Genomic DNA, 19,540 nt, shown 5'->3' with positions numbered 1-19,540 from the left:
TTGAACATTCTCACAAGGGCAAAAGACATGAAATTGCAAAGACTACAGGGGTCGCTGGTAAAAGGTATCACTGCATTTGCACAAACGTTCTCACACGATTTATCAGAGATCAACAAGACACTTGTGGGCTGTTATCCCATGCAAACTATGAACTGAATGTCTTCAGGAAGGAGCTGATTAAGCCAAATTAAATGTAAGGTACGCTCATTTGTGCAGACCATCTAACCCTGTAATGAAATTTCTACTTGGTGGCAATCTCAGCAAGCAGGTGAAAGATTTGAATGAGCAGCAGAAGGCGGCGGCTGGTATGGTCAGAGGTTCAAGAGCACAGGCAAGAGAACCTGTTATGTTTCACCCCTATCGCAGGTATGCAAGGGAACTTAAGTGGGTTATCCGAGGCAGCTTCTTGCTCCAAGTGGCAACAGCCAGCAGGTATTTTTTTAGGGCAACGCTTTCCGTGGAGACAGCGGCAGCAGAATTTTCCTGTTCAAACTGCTTCGCGAAGGTGAGCCTAGAATGTGCCAGTCCACAGACGAGGCAGGTCGAGGAAATGAACACTACACATTTACAGTTGAGTGCACTTGATAATTACAAGGCTTTAATGGTTGGCGGTCGATTAACGCTATTCTATGACAGATGGTGTAATATTACCGCTGATGCTTCTATTTGGCAGAGAGTGAAGGGCTACAAAAATCGAATTTGATCCCCAGAAACCCCCTCCGATAAGAAGAAAGGGCCTATATACATACATACACAGACCACACTGAGGGTGGATATACATGCCGAGATCATGGCGTTAAAAAAGAAAAACGTTATTGAACATTATAGTCATGAAAAAAGAATTTGTATCGAACATCTTCACGTGACCTAAAGGTAGCAGCACTAGAGTGATACTGATCTATTGCATCTTAAAGAATATGTCTTGTACAGGCATTTTAAAATGGATAACATTTTCTGTGATGCAACTATTACATAAGGTCTATTAAATGTCCTTGATAGATTTACAAGATGCATACTATTCGGTTGTGATCTGCCCACAGTACAGGATATTCTTGAAGTTTACCTGGAAGGGAGAACTATAGCAGTATAAGGCTTTGCCAAATGGGTTGAGCTTGGTGCCCAGGGCATTTACTAAGTTACTAAAACCAGTGTTTGCAAGACTCAGGAAAGAGGGGCACATGATAATGGGTTACCTAGATGATACCTTTATTGTTGGCAGATCGCTTGAGGAAACAAAAAAGGGCAGTAGCAGCCACCTTGAGATTATTAGGCCATGTGGGGTTTCTTATACATCCTGAGAAATCAGTGCTAGTACCTACTAAGAGGCTAAAATTCCTCAGCTTCATTATTGATATGGAAGCCATTACTCTGCCCGAGGATAAAGTGGGAAAGATTAGAACAGCCTGCAGAGGGCTCATGACAGAGTCTCGTCCCTCCATAGGAAAGGTGGCCAGGTTGATGGAAAACTGGTGGACAGTCTTCCCGGTGGTATAATATGGTCTGCTAAATTACAGGTTCCTGGAAAGGGACAAAATCTCAGCTCCTAAGGCAGCTAGGGGACATTTTGACAGGCCCATGAGATTAAACAGAGAGGCCAGATCCAATCTTGCATGGTGGATTGTCCATATCTCGCTGGTTTAGGCGAGGATTGAGCTCAGAAGGTGGACCTGGAGATCAGGTCAGACGCTTGTGGCTAAGGTTGGGGAGCCACGATGGCAAAATGCCTGAATAAGATACAGGAGGAAGGGGCCTCGGGATTGCTGGTCGTGCCAAATTAGCTTGCCCAATATGGGTTCCTCATACTCCTAAGACTTATGGTGGGGAGTCCGTTAGTATTCACAAAAAACAAAGGTTTGCTAATCCAACCATATAACCATATACAGCACAGAACAGGCCAATTTGGCCCTACTAGTCCATGCCAGACAAATCCCCACCCTCCTAGTCCCACTGACCAGCACCTGGTCCATACCCCTCCAATCCTCTCCCCTCCATGTAATTTTCCAGTCTTTCCTTAAATGTAAATAACATCCCTGCTTCAACCACCTCCGCCGGAAGCTTATTCCTCATTCCAACCACCCTTTGCGTGAAGAAATTTCCCCTTATGTTCCCCTTATAATTTTCCCCCTTCAATCTCAAACCATGGCCTCTGGTTTAAATAAAATGAAAAAGCCTATCCACGTTGACTCTCTCTGTCCCTTTTAAAATCTTGAACACCTCCATCAAATCCCTCCTCAATCTTCTACCCTCCAGAGAAAAAAGCCCCAGGCTGCTCAATCTTTCTCTGTAACTCAAACCTTGACATCCTGTCAACATTCTCGTGAACCTTCTCTGCACACTCTCTATTTTGTTTATATCCTTCCTACAATTTGGTGACCAAAACTGCACACAGTATTCCAAACTTGGCCTCACCAATGCTTTGTACAATTTCATCATAACATCCCAACTCTTGAATTTAATACTCCAATTTATGAATGCCAACATTCCAAATGCCTTCTTCACCACTCTATCTACCCGAATATCAACTTTGAGGGTACTATTTACCATAACTCCTAAATCCCTTTGTTGCTCTGCACTCCTCAATTGTCTACCATTCAATGTATATGACCTATTTAGATTTGCCTTTCCAAAATGCAACACTTCACACTTATCCATATTAAATTCCATCAGCCATTTCTCAGCCCACTCATCCAGCTTTCCTATATCTCTTTTTAAGCTACGGTAATCTTCCTCACTGTCCACAATACCACCAATCTTTGTATCATCTGCAAACTTACTTATCCAATTCACCACCTCTTCTTCCAGATCGTTAATATATATAACAAACAATAGTGGACCCAGGACCGATCCCTGAGGAACTCCACTAGTCATCGGCCTCCAATTTGACAAACAATTTTCTACTCTCTGACACCTCCCATCCAACCATTGCTGAATCCATTTCATTACTTCCTTATTTATACCTAATGCCTCCACCTGTTTTCCTAACCTCCTGTGGGGAACTTTGTCAAAAGCTTTATTAAAGTCTAAATAGACAACATCCACAGCCTTCCCTTCATCAATCCTTTTTGTAACCCCCTTGAAAAACTCTATAAAGTTTGTTAAGCATGATCTACCCCTGACAAAACCATGCTGACGACAACCTATCAATCCCTGTTCTTCCAAATATTTGTAAATGCCATCCCTCAGAACACTTTCCATCAACTTACCCACCACAGATATCAGACTCACAGGTCTATAATTTCCAGGCTTACATTTGGATCCTTTCTTAAACAGCGGAACAACATGAGCCACCCTCCAATCCTCTGGCACTACCTCAGAGACCAGTGACATCCTAAATATCTCTGTTAATGGCCCCACTATCTGTACACTAGTCTCTCTGAGTGTCCTTGGGAATACTTTGTCCGGACCAGGAGATTTGTCCACCTTCATCTTTTTTAACACTGCCGTCACTACCTCCTCAGTTATCCTTATATGATTCATGACCTCCCCACTATTTTTCTTTACTTCAACTGGTACAATATTTTTTTCCCTAGTGAATACCAAGGAAAAGAAATCATTTAAAATTTCCCCCATCTCCTCTGACTTTTCACATAGCCTACCCTCCCTATCTGCAAGGGGTCCAGTTCTATCCCTCACTAATCTTTTACTTTTAATGTTCCTATAGAAACCCTTTGGATTTATTCTTACTCTGCCTGCCAAAGCCTCTTCGTGCCTCTTTTTGCCCTTTCTAATTTCTTTCTTAAGATTTTTTCTACATTCCTTGTAGTCCTCTTTCAATTTCTCAGCACCCTGCCATTTATACCTCTTGTACACCTCCCACTTTCTCCTAACCAAATGTCTAATATTCCTCGAAAACCAAGGCTCCCTATGATTTCCAGCCTTTCCTTTGATCCTCACTGGGACATATCTACTCTGTACTCTCAAAATTTCTTCTTTGAATATTCTCCATTTTTCATTTACATCCTTTCCTGAAAAAATCATGTCCCACTCAATACTCCCCAAATCCATTTTTATTCCTTCGAAATTTGCTTTTCTCCAATCCAGAACCTCAACATTAGGCCCTTCTTTGCTCTTCCCTAAAACTAAGAGTTGTGATCACTAGACCCAATTTGTTCTCCAACATTAACCTCAGACACCTGACCTATCTCGTTCCCTAACAGGAGATCCAGTATTACACTGTCTTGAGTCGGTTCCTCTACGTATTGATTAAGAAAACTATCTTGTACACATATGACAAACTCTAGCCCATCCAGCCCTCTTACTGTATGGGTATCCCAATCAATGCAAGGGAAGTTAAAATCTCCCATGATCACTACCTTATGTTTATTACACATATATGCTATCTCCTTACAAATTTGTTCTTCCAATTTTCTTCCCATTTGATGGTCCATAATACACTCCTATTAGTACCCTCATGCCTCCTCCACCCCTCACTGGATGATCCCTCCAAACCATCCTGCCACCTCACGGCAGTAATGTCCTCCTTAACAAGCAGAGCAACTCCTCCCCCTTTTCTACCCCTTGTTCTATCACATCTAAAACCGGTGTCAAAGATATTTCATCCGTTGTCTCACTTAAGTCTGCTAGGTTGCTGGATTGGAGAGCGAGGATCGACATAAATGCTCTGCAGCTGAGAACTCTGGACATTTTGTTGGCATCTTGGAGAAAGTCTACATAAAAACAGTACACCTCCTCTGGGAAAATGGAAAAAGTACTATACCCAAAACAGACTGAATGGACAGTCAGCCTCTATCAGAGGTGTATTGAGTTTCCAAACTGATATGTTTTTTGTGCAGGGGGCCAGCTGCAGTGTGGTGAGTGCAGCAAAAAGTGCACTGGCTGCTTTCTTGATGCTCCAGGACTCTGGGTATGCGATGATGAACCACCCCCTGATCAAAAGATTCATGAAAGGAGTGTTTCACTTGCATCCTCCAGCACCCAGATATAAAGAAATTTGGGATGTAAAGATTGTTTTGGACTATTTAAGACAACTCCAGTTTGGACTTGCATAGCCTGTCCCATAAGTTGATCATGTTAGTGCCCTTGACATCGGACCAGAGGGTACAAACTTTGTCTTGTATTCATATTGTGACAGATTTTGCTGTGTTTGTATTGTATATAGATATGTTTTTGGGAGATAAATTGGGGAGGTATTTTAGTGTAAAAAAACAGATCTCAATTAAAATACTGGAACTCTGCTTATGCTAGACAGGCCTGTACCAAGAGCCTTTGCAAAAGCTTTGGAGAGTGCCCAAGAGATGTCAATAATGGATTGTTATTTACAAAAAGGCAACAGATGAAAGAGCTCATCAGAGCTCCAGAGCTGTCTAGAGGGGAACTTCCTGTTCTAAGAGGGTCATGTGGTTTTGCAAGCACAGAGAGTAAAACAGGCTTTCTCTCAGAGAGGGGGGGGGGGGGCTACAGTCAGCAGCTGGGACTGGAACAGGACAAGCTAAAAAGCTTGTGGAATAACCCCATTTGGAAGACAGGTTGTGAGTGCTTAGTTCAGCCTGGTTAAAGCCCTTGTGGTTCATGCAAGAGGAGAGGACTGGCTGCCTAATGTTTCACTTGAAATAAGAGAAACAAAAAGGAACTCTGTGGTGACCTGAAAGAGGTCATCATCTGGAAAACCCTGATGGGGCAAGTTTCTTTGGCAAGACACTGAAGTGGCTGGTTACAAGGAATCAGTTGTTGGTGTCCAATAAACAACAAATCTCTCTAAAACCAACAAAAACCTTCCTGAGTGGTAACCATTTACCTTTCAAGCACCAAAGCCTGGTGAATTTCATAAATTCTGTGCATGGTATAAGAATTGCCTGCAAACAGTGAACTGGGAGGAATGAGAAGTGAGAATGGACTGTGAATCAAAGAACTTTTCTGAACTTGTACACACATTACATACATGTGCACTTAGAGTTAGAAGGGGGTTAAGTTAGGTTAGTAAAGTTAAAGTGTGATATTGTTTTCATGTTTAAATTAAAAACAACTTTTGTTTAAGTAACCATTTGTCTTGGTGACTATCTATTGCTGCTGAGTTTTGGGGTCCTCTGGGCTCGTAACAATATGGACTATATCCTTTGGGAAGAGGACTGTAAGCATTCAAGTTACAGGCATTCTGAAACATAACAGGCAAAGGAGAATTGGAACAAAATTCTCAATGTATGCATACAGAGAGGATGAACAGTTATGCATGTTGGATTGTTTAAAAAGATACATTGTATGTACAAAACATATTAGGCTAAATGAGAAATACCTTTTTATATGTAATAAAAAATTGCATCAGCAGGCTACCTCCCAGACATTGGTTGTGGGAGGTCATGAGAGTGGCTGGGGTGGATATTATTCGGTTTGGGTCCCACTCAACAAGAGTGGTGGAAACCTCAACTATAGGGCTGAGGTCCCTATAGGGGATCTCCTCCATCAAGTGGGATGGAGAAATGAGAGAACCTTTAATGGGTTCTACAATAAGCCTTTAAATTCAAAGAGGCAGAGTTTCACGGCCTCCATTCTACACCCAGCAGATTGACAAAGGCTGCAGACAGGGGACCCATTGAACTGATTATGGTCTGTCAGACCACCCAAAGGGGATAAGCTACTGAGCTCGAACTCTCATGTTGGTGAACCAACGTACATTGCCAAGAATAATGGAACTTTAAACGAGTACTTACCTGTGCGAAGTTTGATGGTTATTATTCAAGCAATGGGAGTTGGTGAGTCAATAAGCCCACCTCTCCCTCCCTTTCTTGATTACGGATAAAGATGTTTGTTATGTAATAACTAATGTTCAGTCACAGGTTTGTGTTATGGTTGGTTTGTCTAGTTTAACTCATTTAGGTTCAGTGACTTCTCCCCTCCGGACTGTAAAGGAATGGGATCTCACATTGACTCACCAACTCCCATTGCTCGAATAATAATCAACAAATTTTTTTGCACAGGTAAGTGCTCATTTAATGTTCCATTCCGTACAGATTCCTCACTTTATAAATGTCCATCAGTCTTTCCCTCAGTCATGCCTTCTCCAAAGAGAACAGTCCCAGCCTATCCATCTATCCCTGTAACTGAAGTTCCTCTGAACCATTCTTTCAAACCTTCTTGGACAATCTTAATTTCCTTCATATCCTTCAATTTGTGAGGTGACTGGAATTGAACATAGTATGGCAGCTAAGGCAGGAGCAGTATTGAATATTCACACTTAGCACCAATTACATTACATGCCATTTGCAGCTTCGAAACAAATCCATTCAAACCAACTAATCCAAGCCAGTGTTTATGGAATTTTCATTTATTCTGCTCTGTCCAATCTTTACTCTGATTTACACAGATAGCCATAAAACAGAACATAAACAAAAGACGTGTAAACACACTTGTATGTACAAGGTGTGGCTTATCTGTGACACGAGTTCTTCATCTGAAGGATCCAAATTGCTGGCCATTCTGTAGTTGAGGACAGAAGACTGGAAATCTCCAAACATGAGATATGCTTCAGCCCTTCGCAAATAGAACTCCTTCAGCAACAAGGGATTATAAAAATTACATTTTAAGCAACCAAATAGCATTTCACCAGACTCACAATGAGCACTTTTCAGTTGATGTCTGAATGTTGAATCGAAATAAAGAAAACATAGGCAAATATATATGGTGAACAGTTATTCATCATGTATCCATAATATCATTTTATACTGTTCCAGTACATACCACATTTAATTTATTATAATAAATGTATTATAAATTTAAAATAATTATTTATTAATCAAGAAAAGGACAATTATTCCATAATGATCATTTTGTGTATAATGCATCTACCAATCCTGTGACATCAGGCCACAAATCCATACCAAATGAACAGGTTTCCTCCAATCCCTAAATTAATTTGAAGTATATTTATTTTGTTCTGTCTGTTTGTCCTCACTATGGATACAAGGCAAAATAGCTTCTTCAATCAACATATTTGCCCTGTATTGAGGCTTCAGATCATTTCCCTGGCCTTGATCCCCACCTCATCAAAATGAAGTTAACCTTCTTACCTTTTGAGGATCCAGAGCAAGGGCTTTACTAAATGAAATCACTGCTTCCTCCAATTGCCCCATGCTGAAGAGAATATTTCCTTTCTCATAGCTGTAGAAACAGGGTGTTAATAGTGAATCAATGTCTGAGACATAGAACCTTAACTATTTAGTGCAATCACCTTTTGTAAACTGCATGGCCTTTCATGTCTAGAATATCTCAATAAAATCCTCTTAATCTGTGATGTTTTGACCAACAGCATTGAGACATCCTGTATATTAAGAACCAGTTCATAGAGAGGAGCTGATATTTCTAGTAGACAGTGAAGTCCCCTGGATTACTGGCGGTGGTGGAACATCATGGAGTATTCCATCCAATATGACTACAGCTTTTCCTTGTGTTTTTATGATGAGGAATATTTGGCATGCCTCATATTGGTAAGTCGCTTAAACATACTATAGTGGCTTACAATGTTCTCTAAAATAGAGCTTCCTCTTCTCCATTGAGTGGTACAAGTCAATACCACGAAAGTAATAAGTTATCATATCACTAATCAAATAAATAAATAAACACATGATTTTTTAAAATCAGCAATCTAAAGACTCACTTGGAAGCGCCATGCCTGCCATTATACTTACTGTTTTTTAGCCTGATTATTTATAATGTCTGACATGACATAACTTTTCTTCTCTATGGCATCCAGATGAAAAATCTTACTAGAGCCAAAGAGATTTTGTCGTGAATTCTCTGTGGTTGCTGTTAGTTGATCTTCAGTTAAAGCTGTGGGAAATACACCAGCTTCCAACATGATTGTATCCTCCTGGGGAATGAGAACATTTAATTGTGAAGAACCTTGGAACACCCAAGTGAAATAGACCATTGAAAGGGGCGTCTTGAAACAATCAGCAAGGTACAGTATTTGGATACACAGTAGATTCATGCAAACCAAAGGACCCTCCCATGACTGCTCACTGTGCAGGGTGCTGTCAACCATGGAAAATGCAAATTACAATAGGCTTTGTTTTTTTTTTATATACATATGTATAATTATTTCTTTATCTCTGTTTTCTCTGATAGAATTATTTATAAAATGTCACATTTTTTCTCTTTGGGATTTCTATATGATATTCATACTACGTAGACTTGGACATACCATTTTAATTGTGCCATTTCTATTCTCCTTATGCTGTGTATATTATGAAATGTTAATAAAAAGAATGAAAAAGAAAGAAAGGCTTTGGTTTAAAAGGGAAACAAAAGCCCCCTCTCAAAGCTGAACTGCAAAACTGTTCGCTGTCACTACTGCCAACAACCTTTAGACTCCAGCTTTACTCTCTTTACCCCACTGCTGTCAGGATTAACACTTTGTCAGTAAAAGGTGGAAATCCTTCAGGAACTGCAGAATGAAAATGATTGGTTTCCCTGCTGTTAATTCATTCATGTACTAGTGGGGACCTGAAAACATGATGGACTGGAAATGTAATATATGATGTTACACAATGATGCTCTGCAATGAGTAACAGAATTTAACCAAAGACCTGAATGTTGTGTGCCTTGTGCACATCACTGGAAACTAAGATGCAGTCCACTGTGCACTTAATATCCTCATCTGAGACTAATGACAGACTTTAGTGATGTTAATAAGCACGTAATACATAACCAGTACAATTGTGTGTGTGTGTGTGTGTGTGTGTGTGTGTGTGTGTGTGTGTGTGTGTGTGTGTGTGTGTGTGTGTGTGTGTGTGTGTGTGTGTGTGTGTGTGTGTGTGTGTGATGGGAAAGAGAGAGTGGGAGAGGAGCCAACCAAAGTTTTCACCTGCATTATTTAAAGAGCCTGCCCCAACTCTGGCTACAACTGGGAAGATCACAAATGGAAAGACATTCTTCCTTAAAATATCCTGCTTACTGAAAGTGGAATTATGTTCTATTTCCAAAATTAGGTTCCACTGAATTCATTTCCTCATGATGGAGAGAATTTGATAGCATTTTTTGAAGAAGTGACCAAGAATTTTGATGATCTTAGGGTGGTCGACACTGTGTATATGGACTTTAGCAACCTTTTGACAAGATCCCATGAGGTAGACCAGTCCAAAAGATGTGATTGCCTAGGAAAAAATATAATCTTTCAAATCATTTAAAGCATTTTTTTCCACCCTGCTTACCTCAACCAAGCATTGGAACTGATTTTCTTCCCTCTGTTCCTCTTCCTTGGCTTCTTCCATGGTTTTATAGGGTCTATTAGATTATTTCAGTTTTTTTAATTTCAGAGTTGTACAGATCCTGCAATAAACTCTACTGGAAAAAAAACAATCTTCTAAATGTCCATTATCATTCATGCATCACTGTGTTCCCGGACTCCATGCCTGATGGCTTGGCATTGATTCCAAGATTACATCCTCATCTTCTGGATTATCTCATGAGTTCTGTCAATTACAAAGGTTTATTTATTTTTCAGCAAGTACCCTGAGAATTCTACATTAAGCACTTGCTTCTGAATTCATACATTCAGCACCTATGGGAGTATTTTTTAAATTAACAATTGTATTTTATTTTTACAGTTCAAAAATCTAACTTACTTCATTGGTTGTAATCTTAGACTATTTAAAGATAGCAAATGAGGTAATACATACAAGTTCTTTAAAAAATATTTTTGTCCATCACCTGCATGGTGGATTACTATGTACAATTTTGGTGCTCTAGCATTGGAGACAGTCATAAGGAATTTACTTTGGCATATTCTTGGGATAAGAGGATTAACATGTAATGATCTTCCAGAGAAGTTGGTTCTGAAATTTAGAAGAATGAGAGGGGATTGTATTGGAACATACTGTCCAAGGTCCAAATGTTGCATAACAGGATTGATGTTGAAATATTTCCACAAGGCTCAAAGGAAAAGTCTTGGCAGTTACTTTAACAGTGATTTTCAAACTGCCCTCCTAAACTCACATTCCACTTTAAGCAATCCCTATGCCATAGGTGCTCTGTGATTAGCAAGGGATTGCTTAAGGTGGTATGTGGGTGGAAAGAAAAAGTTTGAAACTACTGTTTTAATCATACCTAATTGACTCGTTATGTGCACGGTTTCATAACTCCAAAGGAAATGGGCCAATGACAATTTTTTTTCAAGCAAAATATTTCAGTAACAATTGAGTTTAAAGCACTCCACTCACATGCCACCTTAAGTAATCCCAGAGCACCTATAAGGGGGAATGCGAGTGTAGTATTCCCAGAGCACCTATAAGGGGGAATGCGAGTGTAGGGAGGCAGTTTGAAAACCATTTTAAACTGAGGTGCATAGGACTTTCAGAGTGTTTCAAACCTATGGTTTCCTCTACCCCCAAAGAGTTGTGAAGATTAGATCATTGGAAGCTTTTAAAGACCATAAGATATAGGAGCAGAAATAAGCCATTCAGACCACCCCTTCTATCGGACATGCAATCATGAGCTGATCCGTTCTCCCACTCAACCACGGTGCCTCGCCTTCTCCTCATCACCTTTGATGCCATGGCTAATCAAAAACCTTTCAATCACTGTCACAAATATACCCAAAAACAATTTTGAAAGATTCAGTTTCTGAGGACTATCCGGCCCATATCAGTTTCCATTTTCTTGCGCTCCACTATAATACAGACCTTGTTTTTTTCTTTGTGCTGATCTATCAAGATCGGATTTGAATGTTGAAATTTCGAGGCGACGGTGCTCTGCACGGAACCACCGCCAATTTATCTCCGCCTTCCCAGCCTACATTTTTCAATTGGTGCAGACCAGACCAAAGCAACAAGCTGGAGGTTCATCGCCCACTGCCGCTCGGAGCTTCCGCGTCTACTTACTGTTACTTATGTATCCGTTTACAGCGACCTGTTGCTATTGGTAACAGCATTCGAGGAGGCCGGTAGAAACGAGGGCGGGAATCCACGTGAAGGCAAAAGTCAATCCCGAAAATCTAGACACCGGGGTTGAAGTAAAAACACAACATACTAGAGAAACTCAGCTGGTCAAACAGGGTCCTTTATGTAGCAAAGGTAAAAATACATTACCGACGTTTCGGGCTTGAGCCCTTCGACAATGTTATGGTACCCGGATGGCATCAAACTGTCTGAATTATGGCTGTCATTGATCAATTACCGCTCCCTCCAACAACAAGGATTTTCAAAATCTGCATTATTCAATTAAATCATTAAGAAGGCGATTTCTTTGCTATTGTAGTGTATAATTCATTTCAAGTCCATTAACTGCAACAAACCATCGAATGGCTGAATTGATCCCTATAATTGTAGGTTTCAATGAACACCAACACAAGAATAGCATACTGGAATACATTGGACTTTTTAGGTTCAGTATTTCATCTACTTAGTTTAACGAGCTGTTGATTTTCGTGGGAACAAAGTTTAATTTTGTCTAATAAACAAACTCAATGATTGTTGGCATTCATTTGCTTGACAACAAGAAAAGCCAAGTCTAATTAATCCTCTTGAGCAAGAAAGCACAATCCTCGTCTCTGATTGCTTAACATCAATGTCATTCATAATGCCAACTGTCCTTTCTGTTGCAAATACAAAGGAGGTCTTGCCCATTCAATAATTCTGCAGACACGAAGTTACCCGCTCTTCGGAGCCCAAGGGCGGCGTGGCCAACTGCAGGAGAAATTGGCTGCTCCACTGCACCATGGACCGAGCTTGCCTCGGACCTCTCAAACCTCTGCTTACTTTAGATCAAGACACGGTTCAATTTGCTAATCAGATGTCACTTGGCAAAAAAAAGGCACTACTCCGAACTGTATTTGTTCATACTTCTTAAAGGTCCAAAATAAACCCTTCCTATCGCAACACGCCCGCTGGTTGTTGAAACCCTGAGCCGGTTTACAGGTGAATTAAAACACTGGGATAATTCTAGACGCTTTTCGCACATCACAAAGCTTTGCCTATCTTTTTGGTTCTTGTCTCTGCGGATTGCGAAACACTGTTTAGAGTTTTCCCAGTTTTGATTAAGGATCTCGCATCTGAAACGTTAATTTCGTTTCCCTTTCGGCAAATGCGACCTGACCTCTTATTTCAGACCCCGGACACCAAAACTGCTTTGTGGTGATATAGGCCAAGATACGAGTTCGCGGAGTCCATCAAAATTAATATTCCCCTCGTTTACTATTTCCGTGGGTGGGGGTCAGAGACGACCACTGAGCAAACTTTGTGTCGGATCTTCACCACAAACGTGGACAACGAGCTGTTATCGACTGCAGCTGAAGTCGATCCACACGGGAGGAGCGGCGAAAGTCCGGGCTTGGCTGAAGGAGAATGGCACGTTTGTATCAAGCATTGGAATGGTTTTACTGAAAGAGCACGAGAAACTAGGCGGTTCCGTCACCAAAACCTTTTTTTAAAAAGAGTACATCAGCAAAGCCGAGTCAGCACATTTAGTTCCTGTTGTTAACTGAATAATGAGGCAATTGAGGTGTGTTTCGTTCATTTAAGTGTAGGTGACGTTTAATTATGGACAGTCATTTTTTCCACTTGATTTTAGGAGGTTAAAAGGGAACGGGAAAATAATAATGAGATTAAAACATGTTATTTTCTCTTGTAGGCAGTATCCCCCTTGGTCCTGGATGTATCAACATCATACCGGGTGTCCGTTGGCTTTTGCTTGGACTTCATCAATACCCTTACGCTGGTGGGGACCTGAGTACCATCACGCGTCTTTGCTGTGGAAGTTTCTTCACACTGTTCATATGAAAGTTTCAAGAATCCACTCCTCTTTACAGCATTGGAAAGTCTGCGAAAGGTGAAGTATTCAGATACCCAGAGAGGTGTTCGGGTTTGAATGGGCTAAGGAGGCTGATGTACATCTAATCGGGTGACCTTGGGAAATTGTCAGGAGAAAAGGGGTTTCAATCTGTTAATGTGCACTGTTAACGCGCTGAAGACTGACTCAACAACTCGACAATCCCATTATGTGTTATTTCAGACTGGGATAACGATAGTGCAAAAGATGAAATTTGTGTGTTCAAATTGTATATTAATTTATACTTTTGTCGTTCAAAGTCCACCTGCTTGATGAGCAGGGGTGTATATTCCTGCAGGAGAGCGCCGCTCCTGCACTTCTGTTCATTAAAAATAAGTGGGGGATTGAAGAGCAGCGGCGACGGTCGCGTTTCAAACACAACGGGGATTTGAGGGTGGCGGGAGTTGGAAAACGCATGCGCGAGTCATCGGACACGCGGGGAGTTTGGCGCCATTTTCAGCACCTCTGACAAAAGCACGTGCTCGGATGCGGGGCGGGAAAGCAAAGGAAGAAACTAAAGAGGAAAACAACAAAAAAGTAAATGAAACGGGAAAGAGAAAACGTGAGAAGAGCAGGGCTGGGAGAGTGAGGGGGTAGGGTGGGCCGGGGCAAAGCCGGGGTGGGGGGAAATGGAGTTGTTAGGGAAGCCGGCGACGCAGGTGAAGCCTGGGAAGCTGAAGCTGGAACAGCAATAGTTCATTAAATATTTTTTTAATACTTGATTCCAATTTAGGTGGCTAAAAGTGCAAAAACATTTGCTTTACTTCTGATAAGCAGAGAATTAGTTTTTAATTGGTAAAATACATGATTGCCATCTATTTATTTGTTGAAAATTACATTTTATAGTAATGAGTGAGTGCATCTGTGCGATACTTTGTCATATTATTCAATTATACAATGCTCTCAATTATACAACAGTAAATACAACATGGCGGCCACCAAGGGCAGATCTCGCAAGACCTTCTTGTCACTGTTTTTGGTGAGCTCCTGCACCTAAAAAAAAATTAGCACTCTTCCCTTGGTGTGCAATCACTTTTCTTTTACTTGTCTATTGTCCTGGGTAAACTTGTACCTCTCACTTTGTTAGTTTTAGATTGGTCACAGTGTTTGAGCTACCGAAAGAAAATAGACACGCACGCCGAGAGGACTTCCGTTTATACATATCTTTATTACAAATTCTAAAGCTGATATTAAACGACAATGTGCAAGCCCTTCCAAATTATACTTATCAATGCCTGGACTGGTCCCAACTGCCGAGGCGAGGCAACGACTGCACACTTGTAGTAGGTTGTCGGGGTGCCGGTAGCAGCTTCTCCACCTCCCCCAAACGGGACTTTGGCTGGACTCCAGAGGTTCTTCTTGCTGAAAGATGTTACCACTTCTCGGAGAGTCTCAAACTTCAGCAGCGGGACCATGGCTTATATTACCCAAAAACTGCTTACTCAAGCACCTATTCCCAGCACAGCAAGAAAGATAAGCAAGCAAGCTAGCATGCCTAGGCTTCTATCGAATAACACAACTTTCAGCTTATCACTTTGAATACAATGGTTTATTTTGCATCAAGGTTAGGTCTCTGCCTGAAAAACTGATCCAAACAAGCAGGAAGATTAAATGTTCTTGGTACACAGATGTCTTTTTGTCAGATAACTGCATCTCTGGGCCCCATGGTGGAATTTAGCTTATGTCTGCTGAGTCTTAAGCAGGTTACTGATTCTCAGCCTTGCAGGAGCAAAAAATGTGGTTTAAATCCTCCAATGCATCTACAATTCCCTTCACTGTTCCCATGTAGATGTGTCTGTTATTGGCAGGGTGATGCCAAACGTAAATTCAAGGAATGATATTTCACTGCATCTAAAACACGTATCCAAAACATTAGAATTTAATTTATATCATTTCTGCAGTGCAAGATATAGCTGATTCAGAGAGCTATATTGCACCAATCTATAATCTTACATTCACTGTATTGGTCATGCAGTCCTGACATAAATTGGACCAGTTCTTATCACCAATATTAATATTCAAGTCTGATTCCCATCTTTTAATTGATTTATCCAACTCCGGTTTAGGAGGACCTGATTGAAGTAGAGAATACATTGTGGACATAAACTTCCTCGTGATCCCCTTTCGAATCAGAATCTCCATTTCACTGAATGCTGGTAACATCATGACTGGTCCTAATTCATCTCTGAAAAGAGCTCTTAATTGAAAGTAGCAGAAGTTTTGTTGTTAAGAATATTATACATTTTTTAACTATTCGAATGCCATTAGCTGTCCTTGCGCATAACGATCTTCCACATACCTGATCGCTTTATTCCCATGTATGTAGAATTTTATTATCCATTGTTAGAGATTAATCTATTTTGAGTCAGGGTATTTTTGGAGATATTTTTCCCTTTGTTCCAATTAAATTATTCAATTTGTACCAAATATTAAAAATAGGCTTTGTTAAAGGTGCTTCTTTTGCACCAGGAATAGATTTAGTATCCAATTTATATGAGATCTTCTGCTACTGCCTCTCTAACTTGGTTCAGTTCAGTTTCCACTCATGAAGACTTTTCTCTTCAGTCAAAGTGGGAAGTTACAAATTTCATCTGAACTGCCCAATAGAAATACAGTAAAACCTTGTTAGAATATGGTAATTGGGGGTCCAAGATTTCATACTGTGTTACAGCCGAGTCGTGGAACAGATGCATATATGTCAGAGTGCCCACGGATAATCAAACCCAAATATTACCAGTTTTTGAAGGATCCACTATCTATAACTAACAATTTCAACGAAAGAAAGGAAGCACATTCTTTTAATATTGGTATTCTGAATTTTAATCAACTTATTTGCAAAGTTTGGGGTCTACAGATACCCGGGCTATAAGTGATTCCGCAGATTAACTAATCGTGTTCTAATGAGGTTTCAGTGTATTTAAAATTTGTGAGTTGTAAACCCCCCATATGATATTTTTAAGTTAATTTTTCCCTGGAGACTCTGGCTAACTTGCCTTTCCAATTAAACTTCCTAATTTATTCAAATTTTGAAAAAAAAACTTCTGTGGTAATGGTATTATTCATTTTAACACAATTTGCTCTTCCAATCAAAGTTATCGGAAGAGTTATCCATTTATTTAAATCCTCAAGTTGTTTTAAGCAAGGTGAGATAGTTCATTTTATATAAATCAAGTCATTATCAAGTCATAATCCCATTCTTCGGCCATCTAAATAGCATATTTCTTTTATAATTTGTGTAATCCCCATCAATTAATGGCATAGTCTCACTTTTATCCCAATTTTATACCCAGAGACCCTCCCGTAGCCCAGTTGTAAATGCAACTTTTGCAAAGAAATTTCTGGTTCTATCAGATATATTAATATATTGTCTGCAAACAGACTGATTTCATGATCATCTTGGTTGACCCTGAACCCCTTAATGTCTGGATTCCATTGAATAATTTCTGCCAAAGGTTCTATAGCCAATATGAAATGAGCAAAATCCTGGTAAATCTCTGCAATCTCTCCACAGCTTCCACATCCTTCCTATAATGAGGTGACCAGACTGAACACAATATTCCAAATGTGGTCTCACCAGAGATTTGTAGAGTTGTAACATGATCTCTTGACTCCTGAACTTAATCCCCCAAATTATCCTTTGATGCCATTAATAAATAAAAATATTCCAGTCAAGTTCTTTAAATACCTTCTCTTTCATTTAAATGATGTGAAGTTGCCGCCAAGAAATAACCATCATTGTAAATCCTTGAAAGCTCCTGATTTAAATAAAATGCAATATTACACAAATATGCTGCAGAAACTCAGAACGTCATACAGCATCTATAGGAAGTAAAGGGAAACCAATGGTTTGGGTCTGTGCCCCTCATCAGAAAGGCCTGAAACATTGGTTATCCTTTACTTCCTATGGTATTGCATGATCTACTGAGTTTCTCCAACATCTCTTTTAAACTAAATGATGTGCTAGATCTTTTACAATTAATCACATTAAGACCACATTAGATTTCCTTCCTTGATGGTCACTTTTGAACCAAATCAACAATCATAATCTTAACATTTTACTATTCCATTTGAATACTATTATCCATTGTTATCCTCCAGTTAACATAGCAGGATTCAGGAGTGTGGTGAGGGCAAGCAAATGCTAGTTTGTACATGGTAGTCTATGCCACTGCAAATGACTAACAACAGCCTTGAAAGAGAATTCCATATTTCAGTGATATATGTTGAAAAAACTTGACCTCATTTCACTCCTTGAATGTTAATGATAGGCCTCTTAATTCTGGTTTTCTCACACTTGTATATTTTAAACTTAGTTTAAATAAAACAAGGCTTTCACAAAAATGATATGTAAAAGAGATATGTAAAACATGTGTAATTCCACATGTGCATAAACATGTGCTCTTCAGTTACCTGATAAATGTTGCTCCTTGTACCTGCTCCCAGTTTATAATTTTGTGCCTAGTATCTGATGTAAAATATTGCAGGTTTACTGTGAGAACTACACCCACCTAAAGTAAATCTTTTGTCTTAGGGTGAGACGATGAAGGATGGTTCGGTACTCACTTTAATGAAATGAAAGAAAAGAAATAGTTTTTGATGTTGAAACTGATACGGAAACTTTTCCAGGAATTAATGCTCTGATTTATGTAGCCTGTCAGCGGGGAACTTCTGCTCCATTTGATTGATTATCTGGTTACAAGCTATGGACATGATCCAAGAATCACAGACTTGATCAACAGCATGAGGCTTCACATTCTACCCTCAATGAACCCAGATGGGTTGAAATTTCAAATGTTGAAAAGTGCACATGGATGGTAACACTTTATTAAATGTTCCAACATTGTTATTCCCTATAACTTGTCTTATTTTCATTCTTTCCTTCTTATTTCTTAAGTCCAAACTCCATGCTGTCAAGTAACTAACAAGGTCACTGCATGCCAATGAGACTTTATTTTTTGATTCAGCAAATTGCTATGTGGTTAAAAGTGGGCATGAATGTGACTAAAGAGTTAAATGGTTTTGAGAAAGGTTAGTGTGATGATGGCAATGCAGGGAAGGTTTGCTCAATTAATTCCAGGCATCTGATGAAAGGTATAGAACTCTGTTATCAAGAAAATGCAAGGTCATTGTATTAAAAATGTATAACGTGTTGACATACTTGATGAAGGCCGATACTAAAGGAACACTGGGGAATCCAGAATTATGTGCCATAATATCAGGAGAAGGGGCTACCCATTTAAGAGAGATGAGGAGGATTCTTTTTCTTTTGAAAGGATTGTAATCTTGGGAATTCTCTACCCCAGCAAGCTGTGGAGGCCAAATAGTTGTGTGTACAAAGCTGAAATAGATGGAACTATTGGCTATAGGACAATGGAGGAATGGGGGGGGGGGGGGGGGAACGAGCAGGAAATTGGAGTTGAGACCTGGATCAAATGGCCATGAGTTTACTGAGGGGTGGAGGAGTCTCAAGGGGCTGTATGGCGCACATCTGCTTCTATATTTTGTATTCTTGTGTGAGAGAGAGTTGCAAGTAAGAATATAGAGTATATAGTTTGGGATTGCAGTGAAGACATTTGGCTCTTTTTTGATGGTTTGTGTGTCTAGGGATCTATTGCCTTTTTCTCCCACACTTTCTGGCTTAATTGATTTTTATGGTTAATCTGAGGTAAACAGTAATCACGAGAGTCTGTCTTTGACTCTTTATAAAGCAAAGTCCCCTCAACTACATCATCACTTGAAAAAATATTTTCAAATTAAATTTAGT

The 19,540-nt window shown here is 39.9% G+C and overlaps 1 protein-coding gene and 1 long non-coding RNA gene across 8 annotated transcripts in view; one reads left to right on the top strand and one right to left on the bottom strand.

The window, feature by feature from the left end:
- LOC138736970 (tetratricopeptide repeat protein 16-like) overlaps positions 1–11,921 on the bottom strand; it is a 68,105-nt gene extending 56,184 nt beyond the window's left edge. For 3 of the 7 annotated variants that reach the window (XR_011340695.1, XM_069887284.1, XM_069887294.1), the window contains exons 1-5: positions 11,634–11,916; positions 10,164–10,424; positions 8,640–8,821; positions 8,022–8,112; positions 7,362–7,502 (exon numbers count right to left, since the gene is read on the bottom strand). Coding sequence is in view for 6 of the 7 variants with exons in the window: in XM_069887284.1 (XP_069743385.1) it covers positions 7,362–7,502; positions 8,022–8,112; positions 8,640–8,821; positions 10,164–10,223 (474 nt within the window). In the remaining variant the exon portion in view is untranslated. Of the gene's footprint in view, positions 1–7,361; positions 7,503–8,021; positions 8,113–8,639; positions 8,822–10,163; positions 10,425–11,633 lie in introns of all 7 variants that reach the window. The other 4 variants (XM_069887311.1, XM_069887319.1, XM_069887301.1 and 1 more) reach the window with 4 other exon arrangements.
- Positions 11,877–18,584, top strand: LOC138736998 (uncharacterized). Its single transcript, XR_011340707.1, has 3 exons — positions 11,877–12,023; positions 13,579–13,776; positions 18,308–18,584. It is a non-coding gene; the product is annotated as an uncharacterized lncRNA (long non-coding RNA).
- Positions 18,585–19,540: the final 956 nt, after the last annotated feature.

The sequence above is a fragment of the Narcine bancroftii genome, chromosome 1 (genome assembly GCF_036971445.1).
Source record: "Narcine bancroftii isolate sNarBan1 chromosome 1, sNarBan1.hap1, whole genome shotgun sequence".
Lineage (NCBI taxonomy): Eukaryota > Metazoa > Chordata > Chondrichthyes > Torpediniformes > Narcinidae > Narcine > Narcine bancroftii.
The sequence above is the reverse complement of the archived record's forward strand: the minus strand, read 5'-3'. Positions and strand labels throughout refer to the sequence as shown.